This window comes from Adiantum capillus-veneris, chromosome 8, assembly GCF_014529385.1.
Source record: "Adiantum capillus-veneris isolate H3 chromosome 8, ASM1452938v2, whole genome shotgun sequence".
Taxonomy (NCBI): Eukaryota; Viridiplantae; Streptophyta; class Polypodiopsida; order Polypodiales; family Pteridaceae; genus Adiantum; species Adiantum capillus-veneris.
Window position 1 is genome coordinate 3,237,841 of NC_140938.1, and position 11,132 is coordinate 3,248,972.

Here is an 11,132-nt window from a genome sequence, read left to right on the forward strand (position 1 = left end):
GAAAGTTAGAGCAATTTTTTTGTTTAGAGGCACATACATTTTCAAATTCTGAAAGAATCACTTCTTACTAGTAGCAGCTCTCTTAATTATGCTGACATAACATGCTGAGGGACCTTGAGCTAATGGATAAACAAAATCACTCATTACTGTCTGCTTAAGTCTCACTTCAACCAAAAGTCAGAAGTTCTCTAGACTACAATGTCTGTAACTAGGATCGATGATTACAGCAGACAAGCACAAATTTGCTAGGATTCAATACAAGAACATCCTCAAAATCATATATTTCAGACTTGAGAAAGCTCATTCTAGTGTGGAATCAGTCTTTTGCAATGCCTAATAAACCTAGTGGCTGGCTTACAAACACAATCCTGAAACAGCCCTGGTTACGAGGCTTCCAGGAAACTCAATATCTGGTCATATATTCTGCTGTTGGCTGTGTCTGCAAGTATAAAATCCAGGTGGCCAAAAGAAGGATCTAAATATGAATGAACATCGCTACGTAGCTCCATAATCAATCTGCTCACATCAATTTGATCTGCTAGTGCATCCCTTAGGCCGCTGATGAAGAGCATGTTTAAAGGTGGAATGTCAGCTAGAGAATAAGATGGTGGCATGGGGCTTCCGTACCTCCGCAAGTTTTCAGCGCTTCCATAATCGAAACGAGCAAAATTGGACCTCCTTCCTTCTGCCAAGACGCAAAATGCAGTTAGAACTAATACTTCACTGAGCATGGAGAAATTAAAACTGGCATTTGATCCAATCAAACAGAAGAAAATTTGAGGTGAAGCTTAAAAAAGCCTTGAAAGTACATTGGCCAAGAGGGTTAGAGCGGTGCAAATGACAATTTGCAAGAAAAGCATCGATAAACCATCTTAAGGGACTGAGAGAGTAGAAAGCATTACGCTGTGCAAGATGAGCAAGGTTCTTGACTGAGGTTGCCTGTGTCTCATATCTTTCCAGCAGCTCTCTCTTTGTAATATTCAGGCAACAATTTTCACCTGAAATGCACAACGCTTATAAAAAATGCACAAAATTTCAGAGATCCCACATTATTCCTTCAACAAGTACATGCCTGCAAAGAGAAAGATCCAGCTTTGAAAGCATCTACGATTTGTTTGCCCGCATATAAGGTCCACTACTTGAGTTCCCATGCGCCTGCGAGCTCACTTAATGTAGGTGATGTCTTCTTTAAAATAGGCTCATTTCCTCAAAGACAGTTGAAACAAGACAAGGTATAGTAATAACATTTGAGAGAAATACAGAAAGCTAGACACGTACGTTTGGGTGCTAAATTCATTTACACGTGCAGCTTGTAAAATCTGCAAAACCCCATCAACTTAAATGCTTATAATCAGTTGTTTTAAAGGTGTGAAGTTATTAAACCCGTAATGTATAAATTTGCTTCTTCCGAAAAGGACGCTGTGATTGATACAATGTACAATGGGGGCAAGGGTCACATATATACCCACCTCAGTAAATTGCCCTACCCAGACTTTGACAAATAAGTAAAATACACATCTAAAAGCCAAAATAAATAATGGAATCACTTTGGGCAATTCACTGAGATGCCAAAACTCCAACACCCTCTTTGCAGCTCATAGTGGACATAAATAGTGAGACCAAGTCGATGAAGAAGCTACCATGGACACCCCAGTAGTTGTACACTCCAATGGATACACCTCGGATTTGCTACCCTCAACTTTGTTCTTTAGAAGAATGCCATCTTGAGCATCGGTTACCTGTTAGAAAATTGAACTGTAGACCACACTACGTCCAAGAATCCCCATTCGTGAACTATGAACACATCACGTCCAAAATACTTTCCAAATAATGAACTCTGAAACACATCCTGTCCATAATCCGACCAACAACAATGGACTGGTGCACTCATCCATAGTGTTTTAGATATGTCTGATTGGTTCCCTACCAGATGCATGTGCCTTGAACTCCACCCACGGGTTCAAACACCGATAACTTGAACTCCAACACAAGGGTCCAAATTAATTATACAGAGCACTGTTTGCCCCTCTTTACCACTCACAAGCCTCTCTGGCTGAAGCTAGTGGCAGCAATTGCCTGATGACTAGAAATCTAGTATCGTGGCCATTGTGGTCGCCACCATGTTTGCCATGCCGATCTCCTCTATCAACTCTTTATCTCCGTTATCTCTGTTCAGCTTGCCTTTGCCTTAGTCTCTCTGTGAGTTCTTGCTTTTGTCTTTGGCTTCAAACTCCCGAGCCAAACAAAGCATCGTGTCACATTTATAACATTGGTTTTCGGACCCCGTGGGTATCGAGACAGCTAACTCAATACTCGTACTGCCATCCTTGTCAAGCTTGCCTTTGCCTCTGTCCTCTAGCGAACTCGTACATTTGCTTTTGGCTTCACAATCTTGAGCCAAACAATTCGCCGGTTTCCTTGAGAACTGTGGTTGAGCATAAGCCGCTAACTGGATGGTTGATCTATTGTCCATAGCCATTTGTTGGTTTTGGTCGTTGATGTCGCTGGCGCTCAAGCAAGGGGGGGGGGGCATATTGAAGTTGCAAGATCTGGAATTTTCAAGTCCTTCTCGCACTCCAAAGGATGGCCGCACAATCCCCAAGCCGCTCCATACGCTCTGCATAGAAAGCTCCACACGAAATGGGTTCCAAGCTTTAATTCCTCAGAAGTTGCTCCACAAAAGAACTTTCACACCCCTGTCTTGAGCTCCAATCTCCACCTTTTCCAAGCCGCCACAAAGCACTACAGAGGTGGCTGCAAGGTTTGCACCAAGCCGCTCGAGACACATTGCACAAAGGGATCCACAATCCACCTTCCAAGCCGCTCCAAAAGCTCTCGAAACTTCTTCAAAAGAGTCTCCAATAACGATGATCTCCGTTCCGTCAATTTCCACTTCATAATCCCCAAGACTATCCACCTTGGGGGGGGGGGGGGGGGGGGGGGGGGGGGGGGGTGAGGTCTCCTCCAATGCCCTAAGGTGCCCTCAAAATCTGCGAACAACGTTTTTAAAATGCTATTGCAAAAGATGCTAGGGCTGCTGGCGGGGAGTAAGGCCGTCACCGTCGTTTGGGGGGGGGGGGGGGGGGGGGGGGGATGTGTCGGGACAACAACGTTTCAACACGCTCGTGGGCAGAGTCGCCTAGAGCCGCCGGTGGCAAGGAGGAGGAGACCAACAAGGCGTTTCAAAACGCTAGGAGTGGGAGGGTTTCTCGTGTTGCCAAGTGCAATAGCGATGGATTTTAAAACGCTCACGGGCAGCCGTCGCCGGCCACACCAAACAGCAAGGTCGAGGGGCTTTCAAAATGCCGCAAGGTTGTAGTGTGGGAGGGTCTTGCCTAGTAGCATTTCAAGATGTTAACGCTAGGGTTTCCAGGAACAGCGACAGCATGAAGAGAATGGTATTGACGCCATCAGGGAGGCTTTACACAGTGTTTTAAATCACAAATTGCACAGGGAGAGGGATGGTGGCGCCGCCGACAATATAGAGATTCTCTGAAGCTTCTCTCAAGAAAACGCCTTGCTCCACCAAAGCTCTCTTTGGAGAGCACAAAGCTCCAATACCATGTCAAAGTCGACGATGCGGAAGCGTAGAGACCATAATTACCCAAAACGGGAAACCGGAACGGGGAACGCGGAACGGCAACATGCATGAAATGCCATTCCTTGTTTCAGATACTCACGTTTGAAACACGGAACGGGGATCCGGAATGGGAAATTGGGATGGGAACGGAAACTTGAAAATGGCCATTCCCTATAACTATGGTACTAGAGACCAAGGGGAGAGAGAGAGAGAGAGAGAGAGAGTCTCTTGAACCAATCAACCTTGGCAATGAATAACTGGTACAATGTACGATGGGGGCAAGGGGTCACATATATACCCACCTCGGTCCTCAGTAAATTGCCCTACCCAGACTTTGACAAATAAGTAAAATAAATAGCTAAAAGCCAAAATAAATAATGGGATCACCTTGGGCAGTTCACTTGAGATGCCAAAACTCTAACAAGCCCACATCAGAGCACCCCCCCAAATGCGGCACAATTCGGACAGGTGCTAATATGGCAACGTACGGAACAATTGATGGCGTAGTTGGCTGTACGGACAAGTTGATGTGGCGTTTCTGACATGGCATATTTTTTATGCTCAGGGCGACCAGTTAGTGAAAGCACATGATTTTGGTGCTTTTGAGCACTCTGTAAGGCAACTGTGTGAAGCTATCTGCTTTGTAAGGCCCTATGCCTTTGAATATGAGGCCAGAAGAGGGCCATTGTCACTCAGTGTTTGGACAAGTGGGCTCACACCAGCAGTTCTAACCACAACATGAGCATATAAAAAAGTATCCCAAGGGAAGCTGGTTTAGGGGCCAGTGCTTCTAAGTGGAGAACTCAGCCCAAGGCAAGGATCTAGTCATTGATGTCAAACTCAAAGGGGAGTCTATCCCATATGTGTAGGCGTCCTCCAAATTCATGAAAGCACACATTTTTGCTTACACAATCTTTGTCATAGAGAGGAGTGCATCTGAGAGTTGGAGGCAAACTATGGGTTGATTTGACTCCCCTCAACACGGTTACAAGCGCCACAAACATGGACCAATTGTTGTCAAGTAGAGTTCTTTCAACTCCTACAAGCGCGACAAACATGGAGCAATGGTTGGCAAAATTTTGACACAAATTCAAGACTTCACGTGACATTATTTTATGACCTTTTGCAACATTCATGTTCATGGCTTAACTCACAAATACCCGTAACTCTTCAAGTATGGGTGGGCCTACCCAGTTCATTATCATCACCAATCATCCAAAAGGCAAACTCTAGAGCAAACCAAGGGAGAGCATCCATTGCAATAACTCACCCATCAATGCAAGGTGAAAGTCGATTAGCCTAAGGGTGTCTCTCACTCTTGTCCTCCTCCTAATTCTTATCTTCTTAGCATTATTTCTCATGTTGTGGTATTATACTAATTTTTAAGAAATCAGCATGTTACAAATACTTTGCTGGTTTGCATGCTTGTTGTAAGCAATATTATGTGTGTATTCAAGCTGATACAAGCTTGAGAGAATATGCGCACTTGGTGTGCATGCATTCACCTTTTTTTTTTAATTGCAAGTGATTTTCGAATGTGTGCACGCGTCTGTGCGTTACATGAGTACTTGCCTGTGCAAGAGAGAGAGAGAGAGAGAGAGAGAGAGAGAGAGAGAGAGAGAGAGATGTATACTTGGTCCACATGAAGATCAAAAAGGCCCAACTCTAGAGGGGCACTGCCATGGTCCACATAGGCAACTGGTGCAAGCATGACTACCTTGTTGATGTATGTTAGAAGCTGACCCTGTGAGAATGCTGCAAAAGCCTGTTGTGAGCCCTGCATGACAGGAAAACATATACACAAAATGTCACAAAAATGCAGTGAAAACATGCACACAATTACTTAGAGCAGGCCTAACTCATTAAATTCTGATAGAGAACAGCAAGTGAATAAACAATAACCTGAGAATAACCAATGTAATGTATCCTCTGATGAGCCAAGCCATAAACAAGATCTAGCATAGCAGGAAGATCCTGCTCAGCCATCTCATCCACGCTCCAGTCCCAATAAGCCTGCACCAAATTCATAAATGTAAAATTGAGCGTTAAGCTACTGTACAAATTGCCACCATCTATAATGCCAGCATGCCTCCTATGCTCTTCTCATATTAGATCCCTTAGACAGCTGAGACATGCTCATGCGAAGGGCTCGGCAAAAACAATCCTTGTGTCATATCCTTATGGAGATCTGTATGCATGAAATTGCAAACATTATGAAGATTTCAAAGGACCTGCTTTGCAACCAAGGAAGGCGCAAGAAAGCCTCGAGGGCATGTTTAAGTTGGTTAAGGTGGGTTGTCTGTTTGATAGGCTCATCAGTATAAAGCTCTCAGACCATGTCCTCATTCTTCACATGGATGGCATAGAGCTCAATCCAACTGTTTCTTTAATAACTTGAAACATGAGACAGACATCTGAAACACATCAGAGTATTCTTTAGAGGATAAAGGTCTCATGCGCACACATACACTGTCTGTGCGTTGGAGAGTGGTGTGACCCTGGCTAAATCTGGTGGACCGTGTGTTCCCAATCCACACATCATAGCCTGCATCCGCTAAAATGAATCCCAATGCCTCCGACGGTGTATTGAGAACCCACACATCACCACCCTGCAACAAGTAGCATGAAATAGTCAGTCATATGACTCGTGCGCTCAAACATGTACATACAAACACATACATCCAAGCATGCAAGTGAGTACTCAAAGACACAATCAAGCACACAAACTTATGTTGTGTGCCAAGCACACAAGCTTATGATATGTGCCACCACTGGGAAAATTATTAATGAGGAAAACTAATACAACTGATGAGGAACAAATTCACACAGTGTCATCCATGACAAAGGTGGCCCCTAAACCAACTTCCTGCAATATGCTTAACCAGACACAGTTCTTTTCTCGCTGCTAATTTCTGGCCACAAAGGCCTTCAGCTTGCAGAGTTTGTAAGGGTATGTGCTAACTCTCCACAATGATTGATATGCTCTATTTTGAACACGCCCAAAGAGCAAATGATGAGCAAAGTTATGGTTTCGGATGTTCAGTCAATTTAACCGTCCACCATTATTTGTGATTTCTGACGCCGCATTGAGATTTGTTTTCAAGCTACTATTGTCAGCACTAATCCCATTTAGCAAGAAACAAAGATGAATAGAAAGAAAGAGTTTGCCATGAACTGTATCGTGAGACCTTTGCCACATGAGAAAATCTCTCTCTCTCTCTCTCTCTCTCTCTCTCTCTCTCTCTCTCCAGAGTGAGGGTAAATCATACCACAAGAAGGCCATGCATGAGGAAAACAGGGCCCTTGCTTGAAGGTGCAGAGTGACGAGTGCTCGAGATCCTCTGCACGCCCAACAAGAAGCCATCTTTCGTTGTGGCCTGCCACCATCATCATGAGAAACTCCCACAATGAGACGACCAGCTGCTGCTACTACTAGTTAGTGTTGCTACACAGCACATTTTTTGTGCTATCAATCAATCCTAAAATAAAGCTTATAAATATGTGTTTTTTTGGCAATCGCTAGTTTTGCGCCCACACACGGTGTAGCAAGGGTTGAACCATAGCGGGCGTGCGTGAAGCCCCTCGGCTTCACCGCTAGGCCAACTCCCCTTCACAACATACTTACATGTTGGCTTCAAGCAAGACATATTAGGGTGGAAAAAAATTTAATTTCAATTTTCTTTAACATGTTACATTATGAAGTCATAATTTGGAATGTTATCTCATATTCTCTACATTTTTCTTTCAACTTTGTCCAATGTAGTGAAGCAATTTGTTAGTGTGAGAACGGGCTACTCTTCTGCAATTTTTTCAAGTTGTTTGCCACTTGCTCCAAATTTAGAGGCAAAATATACACCGCAAAGAATGGTTTCCAAATAAGGGGAGACCAAATTATGATTATCAAACCTATGCTCAAATGTTTGAATACAATGTCCGTAACTAACAATTTAGAAAACCCGCTTATAAGACTCACCACATACTCTACGCAATCGTAACCATTCTGCGTGAGCACCAAGCTTTTACATAACCCTTCACTAGTGTTAGTCATCACTTGCCCATTTACTTTTAAACCACATAGCATGACCCAGGCCATTACAAAGGTTGGAAAAACTTCTGTAAATAGAGTCATTTTTATGTGTATGTCTTCCTTGCAAGGCTTCAAAATGAACTTGTGCATAAATGGTTGTAGTTGTCAAAAGGCTCTAGCTTCTAAAGGACACTTTAAATGACCTAAAGCAAGTTCTTTGAATGATGGCAACAAGGCTCATGTGGACCACCTACATATCCACACAACAAAGATTGAAGGGGTACACACCTTCAACACTTTGAGAGAGCAACAAAACCCTTTCAAACGCTTACCCATTTGTAACCTAACCCCACATTGATGCCCCATGGAAGGTGGCTTGTCACAATACAAAGATCATGCTGATTTTACTACTATTATGAGAACCACTCACATTTGCTTTCCTTATGAATGCTCTCAATGGGAGGAATATAAGATGCACATGAAGCTCACAAGTAAGATCCAACGTGTGCAAAGCTTCATTTTGAACTTATCCTAAATTGAGTGGAGGCTTGCAATTTCAGTCCCAAAAGATTTTCCTTTTAGATTGTCATATTTTATGTTTTGTGCTTCTAAGAAAAATGCATGATTTCTTAACCCATATTCTCTCTTTATAAGGTGAATCATCAAAATGGATCTTGATTAAGTGTATAGATATTAGAGCATGTGTTTTTGGAACCAAAGTAGTTGTAAGGTGACTAGCTACACTCAGTTTGACATTTGACAAATAATTATCTTGATAGATATGAAAGTTGTATTATTATGAATATGATAATCTAATCACTATAATCGTGGCCACATGATGCCTTGACAGGCAACAACCATTACTTGTACCATTAGGATATAACAATGATGATTCTATGAAAATGAAACTAATTTTTGTCTTTTTGTTTTGCCCTCACCATCATGGGCACAAACTTAACTACAAACTAACAAGGAACCTCATAGCTGGAAACCCCTCATTGATGCATCCAACACACACTTTCTACTAACTAAGCTACCATCTTCCACCTGCAAATTCTTTTAAATGCAAAAGGTGTTCACAGTAATACAAGTAAGTAGATATGTGAACATCCATCATCCAATAACAATACATTGATTATTGTAAATGCATGGATACATACATTTACTAAGCATATAGTTAAAGTTTTAGTGACTAGATGGATAAAAGGAAAAGAAGGTAAATCATCCTTTATGGCAAAAAAAAAATCTCGCTTGCCATGTGGAGGCAACATTTGGCATGTTTGATTGGCCTAGACACTTTGCACATCCCTCCCTAGGGTAAAACCCCCAATAAAAGGACCGCTCCAATACAATGACACCTTTTGTTTGGCTCTACGCTATTTTTCAATACTCAAGTGTCATGATGGGGTTAACATGGGATATGAGGGGATTTGACAAGGGCTTTCTTTTGAGATAAGTTTCACTCAAAATCATCACTTGAAGTGGAAGATTGAATCACCCCAATTTCAATTTCCCTCTACTAGACCCTGCTTTTTAGTTGTCCTTATGTTGGGTGTTTTACCCTACTAGGTTCCCCTCTTTGTCATTTGGTGGCATCTTCTTATGCAAAGGCCACAAAATGGCTAGTAAAACCAACAAATTTCATCGAGACCAAGCACTTAGGAATCAATTCATCCTTTATAAGCTTGACGTGTTTCCATGGAAAAACACAAAATACTTGAGCACATAATGTCATAGTGGGTGCAAGAAAAAAGTCTTTTTGATTCTCCTCTTATAAAGGAGTTAAAATAAACCATAATAGCAATAGTTATATCCCTTTTTGGTGGGATGTGCACTACTAGAGGTTCTTCTTGCTATTGATGAAAATTTTGACGCTTTTGTGTTAGTATATACTTAATGCCCGCCTATCATCATGTCTCTGCTTTTAGTTGTATGTTGCACATTTGTGAGACCTCCATTATGAGGAGGTCATTAGTGCACATATCTTTAGTGGATTGGTTTAAACTCCGAAGTCGTCAACATAGTGATCATTGATGGTACTAAGTGAAGGAGAGGAGCCGGGAGCATAGCGGAAGAGGAAGATGAATACACACACACACTCACACATGCATACACACCACCATAGCCACACACATAGGTTGGAGGGGGAGAGCCGACACACATTGTGTGTCCCCTTTCTTTCTTCTCTATCTTATGCACTTAGGCACAATACACACTCTACTTTATGTTAGTTGTACACTTAGGGTTAGTAGCAGTTAGTGATGAGCGGTCGACCACATGGCCATTAAACCTAACATTCTCTCACTTGATGGCCAATGTGGGAGACCATAAGAATGGAAGAGAACCACGCTTCATCGAATGCCCATCAACTCACGACAGTGCTGAAACTGATGGCTGGAGAGACTTTTAATGAGTGCATTCGTTGCATTCTCTGACGTAGGAATCTTCACTAAATCAAGGCTCTTGTTTTCCAGGCATTCACGAATGAAGTAATAACGCACATCAATGTGTTTCATTCTAGAATGAAATAGTGGATTGTTAGCCAAGGCAATAGCACTCTGACTGTCACAATGAAGAACTGGTGTACACTGCTCCAATCCAAGATCTTTCACTAGGCGAGCAAGCCAAATAGCTTCTTTGCATGTCTCACTCAATGCAACATACTTTGCCTCAGTGGTAGAAATGGATGTGCAATCTTGAAGAACAGATCTCCAAGAAATAACAGAACCAACAAATGAGTAAATCCAACCTGTTGTTGATTTACGACTGTCAACACAGCCTACATAATCATTGTCTACAAATCCCTGAATGGATGACTCTCCACGACCATAGTATAAGTGTCTATCTGCAGTGCCACTCAAGTATCTGAGAATCGACTTGACAACATCCCAATGTTTTTTACCATGGTTGGACATAAATCTGTGCAATGTCAGGTCTTGTGGCCACCATTGCATACATGAGACTACCACAAGCTGAAGCATAAGGAACCTTAGCCATCACAACGTTTTCCTCAGCAGATTTGGGACAATCGTTCTTGCTAAGTTTCAAATATGCAGTCCATGGAGTACTCAAAGCCTTCCCCTTATGCATGTTGAAACAATCAACAACCTTGTGCACATACTCTTTTTCACAAAGGTACAACAACCTGTTCTTACGGTCATGAGTAATGCGCATACCCAAAATGTGGTTGGCTTCACCCATATCTTTCATGTCAAATTGACATTTTAGCTTGGTTTTCAAGTCAGCAATGTCCTTCTTGGAATGACCAGCATTAAGCATGTCATCTACATAAAGGATAAGCATAATAAGTTGTCCATTCGGTTGTCTTTTCACATAAAGACATGTGTAAGAACTAGGGATGCTAGACCATAGGATCCTCCTCCCAACCCCCCATTATATAGTCATGCTCCTAGCCCCTTGCCCTAGACGGAGCCCCTGTCCACATTGTCTAGCCCAACCGCTGGCTGTAGTCCATGACCGCCCTAGTCCTTAGGTTTGGGCCTTGCCCCTACAGAACCCTTGTCC

At 42.6% G+C, this 11,132-nt stretch overlaps 1 protein-coding gene across 1 annotated transcript; it reads right to left on the minus strand.

Moving 5' to 3' along the window:
* Positions 1 to 201: 201 nt before the first annotated feature.
* LOC147451587 (triacylglycerol lipase 1-like) lies at positions 202 to 7,817 on the minus strand. The gene is made up of 9 exons (XM_086517491.1): positions 7,554 to 7,817; positions 6,850 to 6,957; positions 6,049 to 6,189; positions 5,483 to 5,593; positions 5,214 to 5,357; positions 1,279 to 1,319; positions 1,073 to 1,155; positions 903 to 998; positions 202 to 685 (listed from the first exon to the last, which is right to left on the minus strand). The coding sequence occupies exons 1-9, from the start codon at positions 7,755 to 7,757 to the stop codon at positions 384 to 386; spliced, it is 1,230 nt and encodes a 409-aa protein (XP_086373617.1). The 5' UTR covers positions 7,758 to 7,817; the 3' UTR covers positions 202 to 383.
* Between the last annotated feature and the right edge of the window lie 3,315 nt (positions 7,818 to 11,132).